We start from the raw sequence: 26,652 nt of genomic DNA, 5'->3' as shown, positions 1-26,652 counted from the left end.
TTGGGCAAAGGATATAGGTCATAATATCATGTTAGAAGATTGTGAAAGGTTATGGAAATGTAACATGAATTACACTGCATGTAATGTGTTGAAAGAAAACTTATACAAGATGATGTATAGATGGTATCTTACGCCAGTGAAACTGGCAAAGATTTATAATAAAAAGGACAATAAGTGTTGGAAATGCAAAGAATCGGAAGGGACCTTTTACCACATGTGGTGGACCTGCCCCCAAGTGAAAAGCTTCTGGGATAAGATATATAATGATTTGAAGAAAGTGTTTAAAAACACATTTGTTAAAAAAAACAGAGGCTTTTCTACTCTGAATTATAGAGAAGGAACTGCCAAAGAAAGACATTACCTTTTTTCTGTATGCCACAACAGCAGCTAGAATTGTATTAGCAAAGACTTGGAAATCAGAAGAACTACCAACGATTGATGAATGGCAGATGAAGCTGATGGAATACATGGAACTGTCTGAACTGACTGGGAGAATCCGCGACAGGGGAAAGAAGACAGTGGAGGAAGAATGGGGGAAGTTTAAGTTATATTTGGAAAAGAATTATAAGATTAAAAATGGACAATAAGGGAAGTGGAAGTACAAAGAGGCTATAGAAGCAATAGTTTAAAGAAGAAAGGAGATAGTTTTATAGTTTAAAAATATAAGAATTGAAGTGTATAAGTACAGATCCATAGTAAGAACCTGGTTGTTAATATCCATAATGATTTTGGTTTTAGAAAAAGTCAAGAGTGATGAAGGTGAGAGCGCTGTATTAGTTACTAATAGAAGCGTGGAAGGGGGGGGACGGAGGAAGTAATCGGGTTTAGAATTATACTAGTCAATGTTAAACGAATTTTTTTCTTTTTGTATATTTTTACTGTTTGTGTACCTTTTCTTGTGACCCTTTATCTTTGTTTTGTATTTTTCTTCTTGTTGTTATAAAACCAATAAAAAATATTTTTTTAAAAAAAAAAGATATACCGTGTTTCCCCTTTTTTAAGTCGTAGTCATAAAGTAAGCCAGGGCAGCAATTTTAAGCATTTGAGACATATAAGACATACCCTGAAAATAAGACATACCTCCATGTCTGCCAGCTCGGGGCCTGAAACTGGCTGCTGCAGCGTGGAGCGCTCAGAGCGCCCAGGCGCGGGTAAAGCAAGAACATGGAGGTGCTGATCAGCTGGAGCGCGGGAATTAGCTGTTCCTGGCTCAGCTGTAGCGCACGTGTAGGAGGAACGCAGCAAAGTCAGCCCTGAGGAGGGAAAATGGCGTTTAAAAACGCCGTTTGAAGCGCCCACCTCGCGAAGGAAAAGCGCCCCGCCGGCCACCGCCCTGCCCAAACCAGGGCTCTCTCCCCTCAGTCACCCCCAGCTGCCCCGCCGCCGCTCTCCCCTCCCTCAACTGCCCCTTCTTCCCCAGCCGGCTGCCCGCGTTCCTCCAGCCGGGGCACGCAGCGGGGAAAGGGTGTGCGACGGCTGATGCAAACAGAGGTGGCCGGTTGCCCGGGGGTGGGACGGTCAAAAAGGTGGGCGAGAAGGAAAGGAAGCTCCTTGCTCACCGCCTCCTCTCTCCCTCTCCCTCTCTCCTGCTGGGCGCCTTGGTCCCGGGGAGGCGCAAGGAGCTGCAGCAAATGCGGAGGAACAGGCGGCCAGGGGTGGGTCGCTTTCTCTGCCTCCTCGGAGTTTGGGCTCCGTATACAGGAAGGAGCGAGCCCGGAACTGCCTCCCAGCCAGCAGCCCCTGAGGAGCCGCCGCCGCTGCCGCTGCCACCCTCGAGCTTCTTTTCCCTCAGGCGGCTGAAGCGTGGAGGGCGCCGAGTGCTCCGCAGCGCCAAGCGCTTGGAGCGCCGGGCCGGGCGGAGCGCCTGGGCCAGCAGCCTCCACCTGGCCCAGCTGAGGAGCCCTGCCTCCCCGCCGCTCGGAACTGGCGGCTGCAGCATGGAGCGCGCCAAGCGCTTGGAGCTCCGGGCCGGGCGGAGCGCCTGGGCCAGCGGCCTCCACCTGGCCCGGCCGAGGAGGCCTGCCTCCCCCCCGCCCGGAACTGGCGGCTGCAGAATGGAGCGTGCCGAGCGCTCCGCAGCGCCGAGCACTTGGAGCGCCCTCCTGGGCCGGCCAGAAAGCCTGAGCCAGCGGCCTCCACCTGGCTTGGCCGAGGAGGCTTGCCTCCCCGCCACCCGGAACTGGCGGCTGCAGCGTGGAGCATTGGAAAAGACTCCTGGATATGAATCCCTCTCTCCAGGCAGAAGAGAAGCTGGGGGTTTGTGAGTTGACCTCGGGGCAATAGTGGGCAGTGTGGAGGGATGCAGAATGAAGTCGGGCAGATCATACCGTAATAAAAACCGTACCGGTAATAAAAAAAATACAGGTAATACACCCCACCGAAAATAAGACACCCTGTGGTTTTTGGGGGTGGAAAAGTTATAAGACGGTGTCTTAAAAAAGGGGAAACACGGTATTTCATTAGATTTCCAAAAAGTTCACATAGGCATTCCACAATACATTTTCCCCTTTTGTTTTGCCAACTTCCCATCCCATTTCCCATGGTGTTTTTTTATTCCATCCCTTTGCTACACCCTACCTTCCCTCTTTTATATCATAATAGAACTAGTATCATTTAGCCCGTTAAATTAACGGGTGCTAGAACATATGTGGTGAAACATTTGTAAAAACAGACTTGTTAAATGCTTTTACCACTGCAAGTCCGCTATTACATGTACAGTACTGCAAACCTTCTTAATTCCATCCACGTGTCACAACATTATTGCTCCTGTTGTTGTTGTTCGTAGTGTTTGGCTGCGGAGATGAAGCGCAAAGTGGAAGGGAGGGCTGAGGGGAGGCAAGAGAGAGAAAGAGAGAGAGGACTGACACCTGTCAGTTTGTGGGGGGGGGGGGAGACACAAGACCGGAAAGAAAAGAGCGCCTGGCTTTGTGTCGCCTCCTCAGACATTAATCCCCCGCCACTGGCGGCGCCGGCCCTGCTTCCCCGTCATGGAGTGAGGGAGCCCAGAGAGGTGCCCAGCGGGGCTCTGCCCCCACAAAGAGGCGCAGCGGCGGCAGCAACGGCCGCTCGAGCCCTCAGTCCAGGGGAAAGGCGGGAGAGATAAAGGGGCGTGAGCGCCTCCCTCCACGTCCCCCCTCCCTCTCTCCCTCTCACCCGTGCGCAACCGCCGTCGCGCGCCAACTTCCATCCTGCCTCCCGCCTCCTCCCATCGCTCTTCAGTTACCGTTGTGAGTAGCAGTTTCATCTGCTCCCCTGACCGCTCCTCCCCCATGGTGCAGGGCTCAGGAGGAGAGAGGGTGGCTGCGCTGGAAGGAGTTCCGCCCGCCCGCCCGAGCGCTCTGCGTTCCAAGTCCCAACGGCTGTCCGTGGGGCACATGTGCAGTAGCGCAATCCCACAGACACAGGGACTGGACGCAGAGACACTTGGACTTTATTATAGAGGATAATCTTTAATTTCTTCTGTTGCTCATAGCTCAAATTCTGCTCGTGAATTCATCATACTATAATATTTCTTTAAATAGTCTGAAAAAGGCTTCCATTATTCTACAAAGCAATAATCATTAAGTTATCTTATTTTAGCAGTTAACTTCGGTATTCAAGACCTTATGGGGTGAGCTCGCTCTGTACCCCATGTGCCATTAATGACAGCAGTTCTGTCTCAGCAGCTCTTGGGGTAGGTAGGAGCAGGGGCGTAGCTAGTTCCTGTGGTACCCGGTGTGGCAGGGGCGGGGCAACCCTAAAAAACAGATCCACGCGTCAGCGATCCGCCGGGGGGTGACAAGATCGCTCCCTGAGTGGATCTGCTACAACGATTGGTGCTTTGGCGATCCACCCGGGTGTGTGTGTGATCTTGTCACTCTCCTTAGGCATGACACCCAGAGTGGGGCGCCCCCCCCATATCCCTACGCCAGTGGGTAGGAGAAGGCAATTTGGAAGAGACACAGAAACAGGCTAGTGTAGTTGGTGTAATCTCTACCTATGTTTATATATGGACTGCCTAGTTTCTTTTATTCCTGTTCTCCACCTAACAAGGGAACCTGTGCATATCACCTAAGATTGGAGGGAGAACTGAGTAAAAGCTGATTGTTGTATTTGCAAAGATGGTGGATCAGCCATTGTGTGTCTCAGGCCTTCCGAAGAGGCCTGGGTGCAGCCTGAAAGCAGCGAAGCACCTTAAAGGGACTCACTAAAATGTCTTAAAAATACGTATTGTAGAAAACTATTCAAACCACGACTGGTTTGAATAGTCTTCTCACTTTCCCCGTTTTTGTGGGTTTTTTTTAACAATCTAGCCTGATGAAGAGTTCTGGGGAACTTAAAAATTTGCAGATTGTTTGTTGCACACAGTAGGAAATATTTTTAAACCTTTACTTCAACATCCTTCTCCAAAATCACTGTGACTGGAGCATTCTGAATTCAATGTGAATGAAACCTAGATGGGGTTTCTCATATTTCTTACCCTTAGGCATTTTCTTTTATTTTTTCCATTCTACCCCTACATGCTTCACATAGTGTTTTTATGCACCTCCTGTAATTTCCTCTGGCATTCTCTTTTCACGCTCAGTTTGCACCTTATTCTCGCCATCCCTCAGCTCTCAGATGACTGGTTTCTTTTGTTCCTCCTTTGTGGTCCTTTTGTGTTTGCTTCTTCCTATCTCATCCCCTTCCTTTCTGTTCCAGTTTATTAATCAAGTAATAAATAAAAACAGCAATATAATATATACTGTATTCTCCTTTTATCTCACCTTCTCATTTTCTTCAACACCTCTTTTGGTCCTTCCACCACTTTCCAGCCTTCCTCCCTTCCTCCCCAAACCCAAATTTCTCTGTCTCCCCAACCCCTTTTACTCAGCAGACAAGGAACTGCTGCTCTTGGCCTTGTCCACTCAAAAGGCTTTGGCAGCTTCAGCAAGGGAAAAGTCACTGGACAGGCTGTGGCAACGAGGCCCAAGGCCCACTACCTGAGAAACACTGAGCTGAATTGAAAGATCATCCCCTCCACACTAAAGTTCAAAGGGTTTCCTTGGTCGGCTTCATTTCACTCTAAACACACACTCACACACACACACACACTCACTCACACACACACACACACACGTATTTTGAGGGCCCCAAGTCCGCAATGAGGACTTCAGTTAATCTGTGATCCAAATCAAATCACCTTGTTAGCAAGTCAGACAACGGCAGCCACTTGAAAACCTTTCCTGACGCACTCTTACTCGCTTTTGTTTTCATTCATTGCATTATCCCTCCAATGAGTTCAAGGTGGAGTAACTGGTTTCTTCATCTAACCCCAACAACACTGACGAAGTGTGCATGCACACGAAAGCTCATACCAAAATAAAAACTTAGTTGGTCTTTAAGGTGCTACTGAAGGAATTTTTTTTATTTTGCTTCGACTCAGACCAACACGGCTACCTACCTGTAACCCAACAACACTGTGAGGCAGATTAGGCTGAGAGTCCCTAACTGGATTAAGGTCACTCAGTGAGCTTCAAGGCCAAATGGGGACTTGAACCTTGGTCTCCCAAATCTTAGTCTGAGTCTATAGCCATTACATTACACCACACCACACTGGCTTTGTAATTTGGGAAGGACGCAGAACCTATACACACCTCTATGATTTACACACTGGTTAAACCAACATGCTGCCTCTTCTGTCTAGGTAGAAGAGATAAAGCTTCAGATAAAGTGGTTTAAGATTATGAAATACAAAACAGATTCCCTGAGTTTCATCAGAACATGACACCCAGAGCAGGGCGCCCCTCCACCCCACCCCCCATATCCCTACGCCAGTGGGTAGGAGAAGGCAATTTGGAAGAGACACAGAAACAGGCTAGTGTAGTCGGTTAAGTTAATCTCTACCTATGTTTATATATGGACTGCCTAGTTTCTTTTATTCCTGTTCTCCACCTAACAAGGGAACCTGTGCATATCACCTAAGATTGGAGGGGAAACTGAGTAAAAGCTGATTGTTGTATTTGCAAAGATGGTGGATCAGCCATTATGTGACTCAGGCCTTCCCAAGAGGCCTGGGTCATAGCTGCAAAGTTCTCCCTTTTTTAAAGGGAAATTCCCTTATGCTGAATAGGCTTCCTCGTGAGAAAAGGGAAAACTTGGCAGCTATGGCCTGGGTGCAGCCTGAAAGCAGCGAAGCACCTTAAAGGGACTCACTCACTTAAAGGGGGGAAGCGGGGACATATATACATGCGTGGTGGCATTGTGGGGGAATTGAAAAGTTCTGGAACCAAGTCTTTGAAGAAAAAAAATTCTTAAGTATAATATAAAGAAAACACCTGAATCCTTTCTGCTGGGAATAATAGATAACACAATTAAAAAGCAGGATGAGACACTATTTCTGTACGCAATAACAGCAGCGAGAACATTGATCGCATCATATTGGAAAAAGAAATAAGTACCCAGTGTTATGTATTAGTGTATATAGTTTTCCCTCAGGTCCTCAGGTCCCTGACAGTTGTTTTAGGAGGGAACTTTAGGAGGGAACTTTGAATTATGTTTGATACATTGTTTGAGCCAGCCTCTATAAAAGCAGGCCGGCTCAGCAATGCAGTTCAGTTCTGTTCTGGCTTCTGAATAAAGAGCTTCTTGAAGAATCGCTGTGTTGCCGACCCACTATTTAATACTGGCGATGAGGATGGGATTGAAGGACAGCAGAGCACAGCCAGAATCGGACATGCAATGAGCTGATCACTGAGCTAAATCACTGAGCGAAATCACATTCAGAGCTGACCGTTCTGGCTAGAGCACTGTGCGCCCTCCATCGCCATCCACGTAGGCATCGGAACCATGGCTTCATTCATGCCTCTACTGCCGTTCGCACCAGCCTCTGAATCATGGGATACGTACCTTGCTCGGTTCGCTTGCTTCCTCCAAGAAAATGTGCTGACAGCGGTGTCTGAGGAGCGGAAGCGGGGTCTCTTCCTCAGTCTGAACGGAATTACAGCCAGCTTGACAAGGAGGCACTGGCACTTGTGGCTGGAGTGAAGTGGTTCCATGAATATCTCTATGGCAGGAATTTTGACCTCATCACCAACCACAAGCCACTCCTGGGCCTCCTTGCGGGTGATAGACCAACACCACCGGTCCTCTCGCCTCGCATGCTGCGATGGACTGTCTTTCTGGCAGCTTACCGCTACCAACTCATCCACCGCCCGGGAAAGTCGCTGAGCCACGCTGACGCTCTTAGTCGGTGCCCTCTTCCAATGCTTGTGGAAGACCCAGCTCCAGCGTCATCGATCCTCTTGATTGAAGACCTTCCAGCAGCTCCAGTGCCTCCGCATCTGCCCAGGACCGGACTATCAGCCGTGTGCTCAACTGGGTGTGGAGGGGATGGCCACAAGGTCCCTTCGCCTCAGATCTCCAACCGTTTGCAACCAGACAACACGAGCTCTCGGCTCATCGTGGCTGCCTATTGTGGGGGGACCGAGTCGTGATTCCTCAAAAGCTCCGCCAATGCGTCCTCGAGACTCTGCACGTCGGACACCCAGGAATCGTCAAAATGAAGGCATGGGCTCGGTGTTACGTCTGGTGGCCGAACATGGACGATGCCATCACTGCATGGGTTGCCGCCTGTCAAAAGTGCCAAGAGTCGAGACCTGCACCGCCGGCAGCTAAAGGACACACTTGGGAGACGCCCAAGGCACCCTGGTCAAGGGTACATATCGATCTCGCCGGCCCTTTCCACGGACGGACCTTTATGGTGGTGGTCGACGCCTACTCCAAGTGGCTGGAGGTGGCCCTGATGACATCCACCACTTCCGAGGCCATCATCCGGGTGCTGCGAGGCCTGTTTGCAACCCATGGGTGTCCTGATGACCACAGTTCACCTCAGGTACGTTTGAACGTTACCTCCTGGGACTGGGCATCCGACATGCGCTGACAGCACCATTTCACCCCGCCAGCAATGGGCAGGCAGAAAGAATGGTGAGATCGGCAAAAGAGGGGCTTGCACACCTGAACCAGGGGGACTGGCATGAGCGGGTCACTGAGTACTTGCTCGTGCAGCACATCACCCCTCATGCGGCCACAGGGCGGAGTCCGGCCAAACTGCTGATGGGCCGTCGCATTCGATCTCCACTCGATCGACTACACCCGGACTTTGGTGTGGCCGAACCCCCAGGCTGTGCCAACGCACCACGGTCTTTCATTCCGGGGGATCGGGTTTTTGCCCGGAACTTTGTGGGAGACATTCCTTGGGTTTCCGGCCATGGTAGTGGGAGACACTGGACCCCGCTCATACCAGGTGGCACTTGAAGACGGACGCTTATGGCGCTGACACTTTGACCAGCTGAGGCACAGGGTTGGGAATTTGGACACGGCCACAGTGCCCCCAACTGCACCCCCAGCTCCAGAGCAAGCTCTAACAGAAGGCGAGGCTCAATCTACACCTCCCTCACAAGCTGCGGACGTGGATCCTAGCCAAGCCACGTCAGAGGTTCAGCAGGGCCCCCCAGAGACTAGAGCTATTGCTGTGCCTGACCATCCACCGAGTCCGCACATGGCGGTTCCTTCGGCAGTCACGGAGACAGGAAACTTGGACTCACCACCAACATCGGTGGCGCCACAGGCTCAGCAGGAATCAGCCAACCCCCTGGACATTGGTACTGGCCCTCGGCGTTCCACCAGGGGCACCAAGCGGCCATCCTACTTATGGGACTATGTCAGTAACTGCACTTGAAACGTTGCATTGTAAATAGAAGCTATGTACCTAATTGAAACCATTACGAATGTAACTAATGCCTTTTCTCGGTGGGGAGGGGTGTTATGTATTAGTGTATATAGTTTTCCCTCAGGTCCTCAGGTCCCTGACAGTTGTTTTAGGAGGGAACTTTAGGAGGGAACTTTAGGAGGGAACTTTGAATTATGTTTGATACATTGTTTGAGCCAGCCTCTATAAAAGCAGGCCAGCTCAGCAATGCAGTTCAGTTCTGCTCTGGCTTCTGAATAAAAAGCTGCTTGAAGAATCGCTGTGTTGTTGACCCACTATTTAATACCCAGCATCATAGAATGGCAGGATAAGCTATTTAGTTACTTAGATTTGGATAATTTGACTAACTCAATTAGAGGATATACCAATAAAAAATTCCACCAAAACTGGGGAAAGTTCGGGGAATATATGAAGGGACAATGCCCCATGGTAAAGTCTTGGGTTCATTTCTAGCACCCCGTATTGAGCCATATTGAGCTAAATCTATAGCCATTACATTACACCACACCACACTGGCTTTGTAATTTGGGAAGGACGCAGAACCTATACACACCTCTATGATTTACACACTGGTTAAACCAACATGCTGCCTCTTCTGTCTAGGTAGAAGAGATAAAGCTTCAGATAAAGTGGTTTAAGATTATGAAATACAAAACAGATTCCCTGAGTTTCATCAGAACACCTGCCTAGACTAAAGCACTAGATTATTGATATTGTTTTTCTGGTGCTGGATATTACATGGCCACCTAGGTAGAAAACCCATTATTTTTTCCTCAGATAAGGATGACTAGATTGTATCCTTGTAAAATATGAGCAATATTGTCAAGGAAATGTGAGAGTCAAGCTGGGAGGTTATCTATCTATCTGTTCAAAGAAAGGTAAATTCATCGGTAAATCCAATGCTAATGGGTCTTCTCAGAGCACAATCAATTTTAATGAGTCTACTCTGCTACCACTGAAGTTACTCGCCAGCTGGTAAAAAGATTTTATAAACCGAACGTAATGTGATTTTATGGACCATCTCCTGCCTCCACAGGAAGACTCATTCAGTTTTACACTTGTATTTTTACAGGGCAACACACTAATCTGTGGCCAATTATGCAGTATGACCAAACCCAACTGTTATGCAATTCATAATACTGTAGTGTGTTCCACCTTGTAATGATATCTAACTTTGCAAGCAAAGCAATAAATGTTACAATTTCCCACACCCTAGTGATATATAGCCACCTATAGCTTGTGTGCCTCATGCCACAACAACAACAACAGGCCCTCCAAGTGTCCCTATTTTCCAGGGACAGTCCTGGATTTGCAGAAACCGTCCCGGTTTCTGATTTGATCCCAGAATGTCCCGCTTTTCCTTAGGATGTCCCTAATTTCATCTGGAAAATGTTGGAGGGAATGGAGTTATGCAACACCTGAGCCAAGGAAAGAAGTAACCATATAACCATTAGAAGACATCTGAAGGCAGCTCTGTATAGGGAATGGGATGGTTTTTTAATGTTTAATGGGTGGCATATAAGTAAATAATGGTGGTGGTGGTGGTGATGGAATAGGATGTCCCTATTTTCATCAGAGAAATATTGTTATTGTGGTTGTTAACATTTGTATACTGCCCTCAGAAGATCACAGAGAGGTTCACAACATAAAAATACAACTTGAGAACACAAAATACATAGTAAAACAAGAACAAACCAATAACCCTCCTCCCACAAACACATTTAAAAGGCCATAGAACGTTAAGCAGCCAAAGGCCTGTCTATACAGAAACATTTTTGCCTGGCGCCTAAAGATATGTAATGAAGGTGCCAGGCAAGCCTCCCTGGGGAGAGCGCTCCACAAATGGGGACCGACTGCCAGTGGTGTTTGGCAAGGAGCTATATTGGAGCCTCTGAAGCCAGGAGAGACCATGGACCAGAAACTCAAAAAGTTTGCTTTTAATCACTCTGCCAATGACTTCCTGCAGGGCCATTGGGATTGGGGTCGTGTCTGCTCTGCCTCTCCTCCTCCTATGTCCATCCATCTGTTTGCCGACTTGCTTCCTCCACTAGCTTTCCTTTCTGCTCCCTCCCTTTTTTCTCCTCCTGCATCACTCGCCTGCTCTCTCCCATCTTTTTTCTCCTCTGAGCCCTTCTGGATGCTCCACTCGCTCTTCTAATAGCACCACCTGCCAACCGGAAGGGGGGGGTTGTGTCGCAGGTCTGTTGTGAAGGCCCATGCCAGTGACCGGATCCTACACTGAGGAACCCAGAGGAGCTTGCATGCCTCACTTGGCCACCCAGAGCAGTAGAGAAGCGGCTCAGGGAGTGCACTGATAGGAGGGAGAGAGGGCTTCTAGCTATTCCAAGCCAGAATGGAGAGGCGCCATTTTTGCATTCTCTTGGGCCTATGCCCTTTGTGGAGGCCTACCTAATCAACTCTTAGGTTACGCCCCTAGCCATGGCTAAAAAGGCCCTTTCTCATGCTGCCATCCTTTGGACCTCTGAGGGAGGAGCCACACACACAAAAAAGCCACTTAAGGATTTATAGTTCAAAACTAGCACTTTGAATTGGGCCCAGAAATTGGCAGCTAGTGCAGTCGATCAGAGCAGAATGCTCAAAATGTATTGCTCCAGTAGGCCACTGAAGTCTGGCCCAGCTGATCAAATTGAACCACGAGGAACCTCAAATTGAAGGCTCCATGGGGCTGAATAACACTCCCCAAGCATGAAACAACTTCCAAATAGTGGTGCCACCCATCACTAACTCGGACAGCCACTGTAGAAGCAGACCATGGTTGATAATACAGAAAGCGGTGTTCAGAGATCGAGAATTAACAGGACACATTTCCCCTTTCTCCTGACAGATGTCATCATACAGGGAAACCAAAGCAGTTTCTATGCCTAAACCAGGTGTAAACCCCGACTGAAATGGATCTTAAAAACCAGTTTCCTCCAAGAGCACCTGAACCTGGTCCACAACAACCCACTCAAGAACCTTGCCCAAGAAGGGGAGCTTGGCAACTGACCAGTAGTTTCTTAGGATTTTCTGAATCCAGGGTTTCTTGAGGAGTGGTTTTACTGCTGCCTCCCTCAAGCAGGCAGGGACCACCCGCTCTCACAAGGAGGCAGTAATCACTTCCCTGGGCCAGCCAGCTGTCCCCTCTGCTACTTTTCATCAGCCATGAGGGACAAGGGCCCAGAGCAAAACTGGTCCCCCTGACCGAGACAATCTGTCAGGGAGGGTGCTGTCAGTGGCTCTCGGCTGATTGCCCTGGAAATTATGAAGACAAGGAAGTGTTTCTTGCAGTCCTTTTTTATTTCAAACTTTACAGAGAGAGGCTATAGTACCCAACCTCTTGGATAATAGTGTTGTCCTGAGGGAATCTCCACCCCACCTTCTCGACTTCCTCATTCGTCAAGATTATAATCTCCTGTATGGGTGCCGCTATGTGCCCTCAAGCAAGGCAGTCTCGAGCAGGTCGTGCGCCCTGGTGCTGAGGGGCGGAGACCACCCCCCCCCGCAGGGTGCAGCATGGTTTCCGCGCGGCTTTGCTGCGCAGCGCCCAGCCTACCGGCCTGGCGCACCACGCCATCGGGAGTCTACCTAGAGCCGGCCCTGCCCTCAAGCTCTTCGCTCTACTATGTTAAGGCTTGCTGGGTTCTGGGAGATGGTGGGTTTGGGATGCTTTCTAGTGAGGTGTCAGCCAGCTGTTGCTCAGGCCCTGTCTGCTCCTTCTCTCATTATTTCCTGTTTCCCCTCATCTGCCTCTGAGCTGTGACCTCCTGATCACTGTTGTAAAACTATATGGTCTTCCTCGTCTTCCTCCCTGGGTCAGGATGGAGAGGCGGTTTCCACCACTCCTCCTCTGCCCAGCCTAACACCAGCCAATTTTTTTTTGAAATTTTAAATGTCATTTGCATTTTTAAAATAATGATTTAAATTTTTTAGTACATACTTGGATTAATATTATTCAGCCCAACATGATTAGTGTATTCATAATCAAGTCACAAACTTAAATCCTTTTGAAAATGTAAATATTTAGAGATGCCATTCTTGAAGTGCTGGTTGTAAGGTTAGCTAAAGGTGGCATGGTTTTTAAAAGGTTGAGAAAAGCTGGTTTAGTGTAAATGAGAAAGTCATTCATCTGTAGTTTCCTGCTGGACCCCCGATAGCCTTCCCTTATGAAGTGATGGAGGAAGCCTCTATACTTCTTCCTACTGGCTGTGCCCCGAATGGTCTTGGGATATAAGATGGCTGTGGGCTGCCAGAGAGCTGAGAAACTCCAAAGGACCGCGAGGTAACACACTTATTGGCAACCGATCTCTCTTTCTGAATTTTCAACATGAATTCCTCTAGTGGCTTGTGTGCTCAGACTTGTATTTGCAATGCGAAGTTGGCCTCCTCGGCTTTCCAATTTTGTAACATCTCCTGCAACAGAGACAAGAATCTCCCTCTCCAGGAATTCAAGCTTAGCATACTAGTCAGCTAAATACAAGCGACTCCACATTTGCTTGGGTTCCAGGTCATTGTGTGCGTCAGCAGACCCATGTAAGCCCATTCCACCCCAACCTGCTTCTGGGGCTGGAAACACCGCATTTGTTGTTGGCGTGCATCAATTGGACACCGCCTGCATGGGGACATGGGGACAGAGGCATATCTAGGGGTTGGCCAGGTGTGCAGCTTCTGCTGGCGTGTTCAGGTCAGGACCTCTGGAAATTGCAGGTGGCACTTGAGGTTCTTTACACTGCACTACATGCAAGGCAGCAACAGATTTATATACCTTGCCTGAAGTGGTTGGACCTGGCAGTGAGGCTGGGGGAAGGGCTTCTAATACCACTGCTTCCCCCAATGCCTGGTGCCCACTACACAGAAGCTGCAAGCTATTATGAGCTCAAAGAGGAAACTGTGGGCTGTGAGGGTTCCAACGCCTGCTGCTTACACATCATTGGAACATCTGAAAACAGTGTGTGTGTACGCACGTGCACACACAAGCGCACTATACGCGCCTTTGTCCCACCCAAGTAATTGCTTAATATTGTCTGTTTTATTTTATTTTAAATATACTGTAAGGTACGGTACCTTGAGAACTTTAATAGGTGGGGTATAATACAAAAATAAATAATATATTCTCCTGCCACCCAAAATCATGTTGGGAACCAGGGTTCTCTGAAACCTTGTAGTGCAAAAACTGGAGTCAACATACTGTGCTACTGACGTCTGCAATGAGATGTTTTTAGAAACACAACTTCCCATAAGTGTTTTTGTATTGTTTTACTGAAACTGAAAAAGTATCTGTACCAAAATGTACACAATTTTGTAATAGTACAAAATGGTTATTTTAAAAGACAGAACATCAGTTACATTCACCCAAATAAGCACTGAACAAACCATTTATTGCTAGCTCAGTGTCATATTAAATAATCAAAGCAAGGTCAAACTCTGCATAAATAAGAAAAAAACGTAACTTCTGGACAACAATACTGTAAGGATATGGACATTCATGATGCTATTTACAAGTAGCCGTAGCACATACCTAGCAATAGGTGTTGATTTGCATTAGCTCTATAACCTATTAACAAAGTACTACAAACAAGAGTACCACACAAAAAGGGACACTCACAATGAGTTCCAATGAGAAGCCTAAGGACCCCAGCCCTCAAATTGTCCTTTGAGCCAACTTGGAACAGTGAGCCATCATTCCATCTATAGTCTTCCAACAAGTTTTCCTGTGTAGCATTGAATGCACTTCCCTGGTATGCAGCTACCTTGGATGGAATTGCTTTTCTTCTCTCATCTCAAATCCTGTAGTTAGATTGATAAGCAACTTAACTTGCTTAAAAAAAAAAGACATTTAGAACTTGCTAAAAAAACCAAACCCCTTACAATTTCTTCAGGAAAAGAAATATTAAATAAGTAATCAAGTAGTATTAATTTAACCGCTCTCTCATCTTGAGATACACACCTATTCCTGCAGAAGTGCACACCATATTCAAAAGTGATGATTAAGAAATAGTGTAAACATATGTTTTTGAGTTGCTTGAAACCATTCCTTTTAAACTTTACCAGGGGTGCTGTTCACTATGATATTCTCCTGGGGAAAGCACTACTGAACTTTACAGGAACCAGTGTCTAGAGCAGCTGCCCCATTATCTCCAGTACTAGCCCAGGAGAACTTCCCAGTGGCTTGTTCTGCAAAGTTTCTCACCCCAGTGCAAGATAAGAGTCTCTGAACAACATGCCTGTTAACTTCACATGTCTGCATTACAGAAATGTCGCATACTTTCATGAACGTTAAAAAACTGTATTATACACAACAGAATGCGAAGCACTCTGAAACCGAGACTTCTAAAAACTATTGTGACTCAGTGAAATTATCCCAACACCCAAATTCTAGGCTTAAAATTCTGAATAAAACTAAAGTAAGGATTCTTTGAGAAGCAATTAGATTAAACTTGAAGGCAGTTACAACATATGAAAGCGCCAACAAGCTGTTCTAAAACCCCACACCATCCCCCAATCTGCTGAAAAGTGATTAATTTGGTGAAGCTGGCTATTCTCTTGCCCCAAATGAGTTTTACTGGTGGCTAGTTCTTGCTGCAGATTCATATGCAAGACACTCCATGTTAACCTGAAAACAGTGATCACAATGGACATTGCAAAGCAACTAATGGAGTAGACTGGTTTAAAACAAAAAATTACTAAACTTATTTCTCAGTAGTACACTAGTCAAAATATGTTCACCTCAAAAATGACAAGGCAGACACTTTTGAATAACTTGAGTAGACTACAAGGAGCCTCACTCTATAAAGTGTATGACTCTAACTTATTCATAGTCCCATGTAAGAACTATCTGAGCATTTCCCACAGAGAAGCATCATTTTATGGCAGACAAAGGGGCTAAGGATTCAGGAAGCTGTGGGCTGCCTATATGTCCACTGATCCTCTTTCAAGTGTATTTCCAAGAATTCACTGCACTGAAGATTTATCTTCCTTCCAAAATTCACAGATAACGTGTTATTTCTTTTCACTGGTCAAACAGCCACAGCAATGCTTTGCTTCAAGTTTGCCAATCCTCAAACCGTTTTCTTGGTACAAGTTCCTTGGAGATCTTGCAGGTTAATTTTTGACCTATTAAAAACAATAGAAACAAATTCAGGTATGTCCTGATTTCCACCTTGTATTTTGTTAGCTGGTGGGGCACAATTTCTTTCTCACCTGTTGTGGATCATGTGGCTTTTGACCAAATGCCCAGCAGCTAAAGCAGCCATTAGAGAGAGTTCTCCTGCCATTACTGTGCCACACACAATTCTGGCAAGCTGACGGGCATTTTCTCCAGGGCTCTCTATACTTGCTCCCTGAACCCCCAGCACCTGTAAGCAAGAGGAGACACTGTGTTTTAGAAGCCAGGCAGAAACATATTATACTCAAGGCATGAACAACCTAAGGTTCTCTCAAAAACACAGAAAGCATATTGCAGAGCTGACAATTCACTGGCAGAATACAGGCTTTGCACTCAGCAAGTCCCAGGTTCAATATCTGGCATTTTTGGTTAACAGAACCTCAGGGAAAGAGCTATGCATGAGATCTCGGAGAGCCAATGTTGTCACAGTGGACTGAACAAACCTTGATGTATCAGTGCCTGACCTGTAGAGCCTAAACTGATTTTTTAAATTTTATTTTGTGGGAGAGAGGGAGGGGAGAAAAACTATGCATGCATTTCACAAACTAGTAAAACATTTAATCACTCCCAAAGGTCATGGGCTCTGTGATTACAAGTGTTCTTCTCACACATGCTCTGCTTTAAATTCAGCCATGCAAGTGACAGGCATACATGTTTTTTTCCATTAGTACACGTGAGAAGTTTATCCTAGCCATGAAAAGAACCGTAATAATCAGGAAATGGTGAGATAAATGTAGGTTTGTGGGCATAGTACATGGGTTCCAAATTGCAAAACATGAACAAATTTAACTATGGCCTCTGAAGAGAGGTGGGCAACCTGCAGTCCGCATGTGGCTATCAGCTGCTCTTTGTGCAGCCCAATGAACCCTGGAGAGCTGCACTTAGCTGAGCATTGGGGGAAGCTATTAGTTGACTGGCAGGGAAATTATTCATCCTCCAATGCAGCTAAGATAGTTCTCTTTGATAGCAGCACAAGGACCTTGATTTTTCTTGCCACTCTGGCCAGCTGAGCACCAGGAAAGTGTGAGATTGGAGACAAGAGGTGTGGCGTGAATGGGTGTTTGTATTCTTGACATTGACATGAAGGTCCCGAGTGCCCACCCACATGAGGCCAATGCAGAAAAAAAGATTGCTCACCCTGCAATTTGTTGTTGTTGTTATTTTACCATACCACCCATCTGGCTGGGTTTCCCCAACCACTCTGGGCGGCGCCCAACAGAATATTAAAAACACGATAAAATATCAAACATTAAAAACTTCCCTAAATAGGGCTATGCAGTTGCTGCTTCATACCTGCAAACAAGCCTGCTGTGGTAGAAGATTGGTTCCTCCACCCACTGTTCCAATTTCGATTGAGGGCATTGTGCAACTGATATATAGATCTTCATTGGTAGGGCCAGTTGATTCCATCAGTGTGATGCAGTTCGAGCTGCTAATATTCTGTGCTGCATCCTACAGTCAGTACATAAAATTTCAGTTTTAGCATAGGAGTGTTTCAGCTACATAATCTCTTGCATACACTTAAGTCAAGGGCTAACATACCTGTCCACATGCAATATACATGGCAGTGACAATGTTTGCCGCGTGAGCATTATAGCCACCAATGCTGCCAGCCATTGCGGAACCAATCAAATTCTTGTTTATATTGACTTCAATCATGGCTTCCGTGGTAGATTTCAGTACCTAGAACAAGCCCACAGAATATTGTTATACTTCTCAGAAGCTGAAGCAGTAATTCTCTGCTACTCAGGGATAAAACTCATTATGTAGATGCAATTGCTTTGGGGGGGAAACAAACCCTAAATTCTCCACCCCACCTGAAATATCACAATCACAGGGTGCAGGGAGCTAAGAATTCCAAGGGAGATCTAATGTGCCCACTACATTACTACTAATCTTTAATACTTCTACCCCACCCTTCTTCCTCACATGACACAGACCTATAGCCAGGCTGTCTGGCAAGCTACTCTGAACAGGGCAGAAAATTGAAAGTAGTGATAATCTGAAAATGAATTCCACACAAGCCATTTAAACAAACATGTTGAATCCAAGAGTGTTGGCTCACACAACATGTACTCACCTCTTTTACAACCTTTGCAGGAATGATTGCCTCACAAACCACAGACTTCCCTCTCCCCTCTATCCAGTTTATTGCAGCTGGTTTTTTATCTGTACAGTAATTACCACTAACAGCTACAATGTGGAGATCAGGAAACTCTTCTTGTAGCCTTCCAAGTGCTTTCTCAGTGCCCTGTTTGAAAAAAGGGAAAGAGAGAGAAAATGTATTTACTGAACACGAGCCATGAAGCATTGTAGTTCTCATTGATCTCTTGTCTCAAAGGAATTGCTGCTGAAACTTGACACTGGAACTGGGAAAATACATACAGAATTTTTGTTAACTATTTAAGTAACATTTGAACTGAACTCGAGAGGCCATGTGCAAGGTACATCATTCCAGGGTCACCAATACTGTCCCCATGGGCATCAGGGCAATGCCTGGGAACCTATCAGGTTATCAGCTTGCTTCCATGGCCAGCTGTGGACCTAAATAGCCTCTAGAGAACATCAGGTGCCTCCTTAGGCCTAGCTCCTTTCTGACTGTGCTTTTCTCTCTGCACCCATCCCCCTTCCATCCTGATAGCAATTGTGAGTGTTTGAAATAACAGAAGAGGAGGCAGAGCAAAGTGAACAATGGAAAATCAGCCACTGGGTATCCCCTAGAACAGGCACCCCCAAAACTTCGGACCTCCAGATGTTTTGGACTACAATTCCCATCTTCCCCAACCACTAGTCCTGTTAGCTAGGGATCATGGGAGTTGTAGGCCAAAACATCTGGAGGGTCGCAGTTTGGGGATGCCTGCCCTAGAAGTACAGGGCAGTTGCAGATGGAAAAACCAGGAAAGGGGTGGGAGAAATAAATAAGAGAGAGGCCTAGGGATAAAATGATGTGGAGCTGGAAGGAGTTAACTTATGCACAGAACCATAATGAAACAGCATCTATACTGATTGCACTCTGAATATCATAACACTACACATTTCAAGAACAGTTCATTTTGAACTATTTAGAACAAGTGTTCAAAAACCACACATTTCATTTGCCCTGCAAGAGAACTGTGACCCCTCTCCATTTTATCAACTAGGAACTGAAGATAATACAAAGCAATTTGTTCCAGAGAATCCTTTATGCCCCGAGGGAGATTCCCTGATCAGAGATATTTCATTTAATTGGACTACAATACCATTTTATACAGTGGTGCCTCGACTTACAAATTTAATCCGTTCCGAAGTAGGTCGAAAAATTTATAAGTCGAAAAGCGCCATTGGAAACGCGATTTCCCATAGGAATGCAATGGAAATGGAAAAATTCGTAAGTCGAAGCAACCCCATCTAAAAATTCGTAAGTCGAAGAAAACCTATCTAAAACCGCCACGGTTTCCGTTCGGATGCCAAGAAATTCTTAAGCGTGTGGCCATTTGCCCCACTCATAAGTCGAAAAATCCCGTTGTCGAGTCGTTCGTAAGTCGAGGTACCACTGTATTTGTGTAACGCTTTCACACACAAGAAAGATGTGTATGCACATGCATAAGAGACAAGAATCCTGACTCCTCATACAGTATTGCTTTTATCTTATCCCTCAGAGTTTCCTAGAAAAGGGCTTGAATAATAGTGAATTTTGAAATAATTGTTTAAATGCACAAAACAAATCCTGGAGCTTACTTTTGAAATCATGTTCATTCCCATTGCATCACCAGTTCTAGACGAGAAGCGAATATAAAGGTTGCGGCCGGCCAAACAAATTTGAAGCCTTTGCAGACGGGCAAATCTATAAAAAAGAAGGCTTATTAGATTACATCCCATCTCATAATATATTTTGGGTGCATGACTTTCAACTGTCAACAACAACATTAAGATTCCCTCCTGCCTCCCTCTTGCTAGCTATAGCAAATGCTAACCTGCTTGTGCTATCAAATGCATCTTTAATGATCTTGAATCCTTCTGGGGTTTCCAGCCAAGCCTTCACTTCGGCAGCCTGGCAGGCAGTGGGCAGCCTTACAACAGGCCCTCGTGTCATTCCATCCGCCAGAATGCGGCTACTGGCGCCTCCACCAAGCTGAAAGCAAAAAAGCCCCAAATGGTAGGGTAAGTGGCTGGTTCATGTGCAGGTTCCACAAACAAGTAACTATTGTTTCATAGTAGCTGCTTAAATAGTGCCCAGCCAACACAGCTTGTGTGATCAATACTTACACATATTGCTCTGCACCCTCTATTTGTGCTTGCCACCAGACAGCCTTCTGTTGTTGCCATTGGAACTTGAAACTCTTTCTTATCCAGAAGAAGGGGGCCTGCCACTCCCACAGGGATCGGCATGTATCCAATCACATTTTCACAGCAGGCACCCAGCACCTTAACAAAAAAGCCAACTTTTAAGATGTAACCATAACCACATTTTTCAAAAATTACAAATTTCATAGCTATCAAAAATATTTTTAAAACTCAAATGTTTGATATTTAAAGTAACTTGTTACAAAGAGTAAAACAATTTTTTCCACTCTCATTCAATGCGACTGTCAAAGAGTAAAACAATTTTTTCCACTCTCATTCAATGCGACTGTCAAAGAGTAAAACAATTTTTTCCACTCTCATTCAATGCGACTGTCAAGTAACTTAGGCAGTTTTCCCACATCTGTAACAAAACACACACACATTGGATACTTTCCCCCCTATCACCTTGGTAATAAGGTGCATGCAGAACAAGTTGTTCTCTTGTTCTACGACACAAGCAAATTAAAAATGTATATGATGATCACAATACTTGTTACAAACAGGGATGAGGCACTTTTGTAATCCTGAAACAGACTGTCCCTCTGTATGCTGGGAAGGTTAAAGAAGCAACAAAAAACCCAAGGAGACGCCGCCATCCCTGACTGTACAAAATGTCCACCACTAGCTATACCCGATGCTCTCCTTTCTCATTTACCACAGTCTGAGAACTCATAGCTATTACTGACCAAACTCATTATGCCAGACTCCAAATCAAGAAGTTTGGAACACTGAATTCCTATGTTAAAATAAAAAATGTTTATACACAGTTACGTTTGCCCACTTGTGCTCACCAAAGAATAATCGTAGTTCTTATAAGGAAGACACTGTAGGGAGGAAGGTTCAGGAAGCTTCTGGGATAACATTTGTCTGCGAATCGACACACCACGTTCCTGAGTTTCCATCAAAGTTTCCAGCTTATAGGCAGGGATATATTTTGCATTGACTAAACTAATGACCTCAGCATCAGAAAGGAACTTTGCACCCATCTAGAGAAAAGAAATAGTTTGGTGACTTTGTTTTTAAAAAGCATTTACAGGTTGCCTCTTTGCTTAAGGCAACAAAGCATTACATACAGAACTACAATTAAGCAGAGAATTAGTTGAAAGTCCAGCAAAAGAGATTAACTCCTCCAGGAAAATTTGCTCTTGACCTCATCTTTGTTAAGTCTTTTGGGACTAGGCAAATGCAATGTTTCTTCCACAAAACATTTGAGTCTGTAAGTCCATATGTATCAAGCCATGTAATAGCTAGAATTTTAGATGCCAGTAAAGACTGGGGAAACAATAACTTTAACTTGTCAGCATGCCATAAATTCCAAGCTGTGGGTGGCAATATAATAGACCCTTAATTCTTGAACTTTGAAGGAGAGATTTAACTTCCGATGTAAAATAGAAACCAGAGCAAAGCTTCTCTTCCAGATTTCAAACAACAAGGAAGAACATATAGAATGGTTTTATCTGCAACACAGTCAGCTACAGTCAATCTAATGATCTTAACAGTGGAACCACAATGGAAACTGGTACTTTCCAAGGTTCAATATGAATGCTTTTATACAGCCAGTGTAAGCTTAGAGGCTCTTAACCACTATTTAAAAAGATTGTCATTGATTTGGTGGGGTAGGTCACAGGGGAAGAGATGGACATTTGAAGTATAACAGCTCAAGTGTAAAATAAATTTGAAAAAAATGTTATTCTGGGGAGCAGACCATTTGTATTGCTCAGACCCAGCCTTTGAAAAATGTTAAGGCTAGGGAGGTAAACCTTTTTCAGCTCAAAAGTTACCTTCTCCCTAAGGCAACCGGCGGGGGGGGGGGGGCACATCCCAGTGGTAGGTGGGGCCATTGGCTAAAATGAATGGAGCAACAGGTGTGACTCTGACATTTGGACACTGGGCTACATTCAAGCCATGCAAATTAGTCAGGATGTTTTTACGCACCACCACAAACACATCTCTCCATACTCCACCGAGGCAAGCAACAGGCATGATCATAATGCAGTGCCACATTCCAGCCAGGCAAAAGGGCTTGAGGAAGGCACAGAGCAGAGTCAATGGAGAGCCCTGAGGGCTGGAAGGAGAGACCTGGAAAGCCATATTCTGTGCCCAGGCACCAGGTTTCCCACCACTGGTGTAATTTTGGTTGTAGGTACTTTAGTTTTGGGTGCAAGTTACCAAAACATACCAAAAAGGGGGCAGTTTTTCCCAATTCCATGTCCCCCTAAAGGCTGTTTTGGGGGGTCAGAAGAGCCCCACGCAACAGCATGGGAAGTGGTAGTGGGAAAGAGGAAATCTGCAAAATTCACCTTCAGCAGGCATTTTCTGCTAGAGCGCCACCTTCCCCCTTCATGATAGAGTAAGACTGGATCCATTCTGAAGCCAATCCAATTTTTTACCCATTCTTGAGAATTTCAATGACTATAAATCAGCATGAGTAAAAAGAAAAGGCAGAATGTTTCCAAATTTACTCTGCATGTCACGTTCATACAGTTGACACATATAAACACAGTGCACTCCACTCAAAAGAAGTTGTGAATAACCCACACCCAAATATTACTGAATAATAGTTTTTGGATAAAGATCCTGAACAACTTTTAAAGTAAATAAAAAAATTCATTCAGTAGCACCTTAAAGACCAACTAAGTTTTTCTTTTGGTATAAGCTATCTGTGTATCTGCATGCACACGAAAGCTCATACCAAAATAAAAACTTAGTTGGTCTTTAAGGTGCTACTGAAGGAATTTTTCTATTTTGTTTCGACTCAGACCAACACGGCTACCTACCTGTAACTAGAACTTTTAAAGTACTAGATGATTCCATAGTTCTCCTTTCTTACCTTGTCATTCTTAAATATACCCAGACATTCTTCAACAGAGCGTGTCTCTTTAGGCAATTCAATTCCAGGATATTTGCTGTCACTCACTGGGGAAGTTTCTGAAGAAGTACAATTGCCAACCACAAATGTGGCCTTCGATGGAGGTTCTTGTAGGACAGGCATTTTAACTTCATCTGCAGAAAACACCAACATTGGAAATTTGAGGAGTGGGCAGTTTCATCAACAACTTGTTTGTATTGCTAAAAAAGATATTACTAAAAGGTTACCTTTTCTGTCTTTGGCAAGTGGAAGATTTTCTACTTTTCTGGGGCTGGGATTAGTTTTTAAAGGCACAGATTGTTTTATGCAGCACTGTTCAGGATTTTTTTTCTGGATCACTAGTGGGGATGTTATAGGGTTCTTCAACGATAGTGTAGATTCCATCTCTGTTTGCTCAAAGAAGATGTATTTGACAGCAAGGAGGAAAGCTAACCCAAGTGTAATAACTTGCTCGATGTCCATACTGGCCATTCTAGAAAGATTAAAGAAGTTGACTACATTACCTACTTCACTGTTAAGAAGGCATGCATCAAGGAAATTTAGCAAATCCTGCTTTTTAAACTTCCACCTGTCCCTTTTTTCTTTCCCTTCACTACAAATACTTCCTACCACACCTGCCGATTCCTGGGACTGCTTGAGCGATACCTCATCCCTTGCTTGCTGCAAATCCTTCCTCAAAACTCACTTATTCTATGAAGCCTTTGGAACAATCCCCTGGGTCTTGATACTTTACTGAAGACAAGCCAAGGTACATGTACAGGGAGTAACTGAATATTCTTGCACTGTTTACCACTGCTACCATTTCCTTCCACTTCCTTTGTTTTCCTTTATATTTATTTTTAGAGTGTAAGCTCCTTAGGATAGGGACCAGTCAAGCCCATACTTTGTAAAGCACTATATACATAGATGGTGCTACATAAGCTTTTCCTCCTTCTGTACCAAAGCACTTGTTGCGTTCTTATCCTATGGAAGACAGCACAGTCACTTAATATATGCTAGTTACACCGTAACCTCTCACAAATTTCAAGCACGTACACCTGTTTTCTACATTTAATAAACATTAACAAATTATGGGGATTCTCGTAAAGTCACAGATGAAATCATTCATGACAAGTGAGCGGATTTCCCTAAACTGCAAGATACATCTCCCTATTACTAACAGGAAGGTTCATATTACCAATGTGGCCTAGGACCCACTTCTGCACGATCAGTTTCTGCACTTCAGAGATAATTTTGATTTGGTATACAGTTACTGTCTATCCTTTCCTGTAGGCATGCAGTAGTGTCATGGGAAGCAACCATCTCAAATCACGTGAACCCTGAGTGCAATCATCAGCAGCATGGGATACTACCACTCAAGCAGCTATCATGCTGCAATAGTAGCATATATATCAGCCATAGGTAAAGTGTGATACTTATTTGAATAGCATAGCTAGCATATAAATAATTTTCAACACTCAGAATTATAAACATTGGGACTGTCCTAATCCTTTAAACTCAACATGTGTGCCATCCCCCAATGACTCTTACGTGATTAAAAAAACACCTGCACAGAAATTCAAGCTCTGCGATAGGCGAATTCCACCATTGAAATAATTAAAATGCACTTGTCTATGTCACTTGGAAAAGCAACAAACAAACAAACAAACAAACAAACAAACAAGATAGAATCTAACGTTTATGGTAGAGGCAATGGAATACTAATTAGCAACATTATGTGAAAATGTACCTGGAAAGATAGAATTGCCATAGAGAAACATTAGGTTCAATTCTCTTTGGTGCATTTTCATCCAGTCCCATAGAAATTTCTGCTGTGCTGTTCTGAGCAGATGGCTCTGATATCCAACGACTGTGAGCATGAACAAGAACCAAACCTAGAGACTTAAATTTAAGAAGTCAGTTGTTTTTGGTCAGCTCACCAAGGGCTTTGCACCAAAGTCAATATTAAACAAAAAGATGAAAAAATGGTAAATACCACTTCCTTGTTTATTTGGGGAGGGTGATATCCAATGTTAGTCATCCTTAGGAACCTAAGTCCACTGATTTCAGTGAGTCTACTGAAAGCTGTAGCTTAGTGCAATGCATTTGTGTCCTGTTACTTATTATTATTTCTTTCTTTGTATACTTTGTTGAAGTTGAAAATTTGTAAGATTAAAAAAATGAAGTCAATAGAAATAATGTTCATTTTAAAAAGCTGTAGTCAGATGGCTAGTGCCCTCCTTATGAATGCAACACACAGTCTTAATTCTGGCTACACATTCCAAGTCCAGGGAGGAGGAATGGAAATCACTGGAGTTTGGTCTTCTACCAGGCTTTGAGCCCAAATGGTCATGTTCCTATTTTCTTTTCAACTTGCATGTCATACTCAGGCTGCTAGTAGTCAAATTACATGGCAACTGAATCTGTTACATTTGGGGGAACTCAATGCACTTTAAATACCTCTTAACATTTTATACTCAGGTTTTCCTGGAACACTTTAATTTTGTCTTTATCCAGTTTGGATAAATTCAACTTTATTGAATTTTTATTGTAGCCTAAACCACTTAATTTATTTATTATATTAAGAGGTAAACATTTTTTAAATTAATAAATCAAACCAAATCTGTTTTACTGAGTGCTCAAAATAAGAGTCCATTAAAAGCAACAACCTACCATAATCATTTTGACTCTCTGCGTTACAGGATTTGGTTTGTTTTCTTCTTCTTCAAGAACACGAGCAAAGTGACTAAGCTGCCATATGGGACGTCCTTCACGGCTTTCTCGCGAAAGCTGCAGAAATAAATAGTATATATACAACATAGATTTGAAAAACAAGTTTCCAGAAGTCTCTTGCACAGGACCATATGACAAGGTATACAACTGTGTACATCTCTGTGTGGAACGTAAGATTAACCTTTCAAAATAGAAACAATGGTAAAGATGCTTGTGTAACTGGCTTTTAACTCGCCTAAATATTTTAAAGATTAGCAGCAATGTAACCAGCCGCTCGGGTGCCTGGAGCAGCAAGCATGTGTTGCGCATGAGGGACGGGGTGCGCTACTCAGAGCATGCACGGAGTCCACCCGCCGCCTCCCCCTCAGCTGGAGGGCAGCCAAGAGGGAGGAGGCGGATGGGGTGCCCTGTAGGCCACGCGCCATAAGCGTCCTGCTCCATGTCCTGCGCTGGAGGGTGCCCTGCAACCTCAGTGCTGCCCGTGGTGCCTCGGCCCCTCCACTCCCCCTTCCTCTTCTAGTGAAGATTAGATATGCTTATGGAGGTGAGACCAAAATAAAGAAGCATTTATAAGCATTTATAACTATTTATAAGATATGAAATAAGGAAGACAAAACAGAGTTTACATATATATTTTTCAAAAAAACAAATCTGTAACAGGGTAACAAAATGTTACAGTTGTTGCATTCTAACTATGTTACAAACATACAGTCTGACAACTGCAGTATGAATCATAATTATATCAAAGCTAGTTTATGAATGCCTGTGGTTATAACCTTAACTCTTTGCAGATCACAGAGTCTTCAAAATAAATTACAGCATTTTATTAGCCCATATAGGATTGCTTCCTCTGTTAGG

General features: G+C 44.7%; 1 protein-coding gene across 2 annotated transcripts in view; it reads right to left on the bottom strand.

The window, feature by feature from the left end:
- Nucleotides 1-13,878: 13,878 nt before the first annotated feature.
- The window catches only part of HMGCR (3-hydroxy-3-methylglutaryl-CoA reductase), a 28,133-nt gene continuing 15,359 nt past the window's right edge, over nt 13,879-26,652 (bottom strand). The window contains exons 8-20 of one of the 2 annotated variants that reach the window (XM_035099955.2): nt 25,735-25,851; nt 24,812-24,963; nt 23,310-23,554; nt 23,044-23,216; nt 21,005-21,199; nt 20,136-20,294; nt 19,844-20,001; nt 19,608-19,713; nt 17,971-18,141; nt 17,433-17,573; nt 17,184-17,342; nt 15,926-16,080; nt 13,879-15,838 (exon numbers count right to left, since the gene is read on the bottom strand). In XM_035099955.2, the coding sequence (XP_034955846.1) occupies nt 15,784-15,838; nt 15,926-16,080; nt 17,184-17,342; nt 17,433-17,573; nt 17,971-18,141; nt 19,608-19,713; nt 19,844-20,001; nt 20,136-20,294; nt 21,005-21,199; nt 23,044-23,216; nt 23,310-23,554; nt 24,812-24,963; nt 25,735-25,851 (1,986 nt within the window). In that variant the 3' untranslated portion in view covers nt 13,879-15,783. The remainder of the gene's footprint in view (nt 15,839-15,925; nt 16,081-17,183; nt 17,343-17,432; nt 17,574-17,970; nt 18,142-19,607; nt 19,714-19,843; nt 20,002-20,135; nt 20,295-21,004; nt 21,200-23,043; nt 23,217-23,309; nt 23,555-24,811; nt 24,964-25,734; nt 25,852-26,652) is intronic. The other variant, XM_035099954.2, reaches the window with a different exon arrangement.

The sequence above is a fragment of the Zootoca vivipara genome, chromosome 11 (assembly GCF_963506605.1).
Source record: "Zootoca vivipara chromosome 11, rZooViv1.1, whole genome shotgun sequence".
Classification (NCBI taxonomy): Eukaryota; Metazoa; Chordata; class Lepidosauria; order Squamata; family Lacertidae; genus Zootoca; species Zootoca vivipara.
This window is presented reverse-complemented; position numbering and strand designations above follow the sequence as displayed.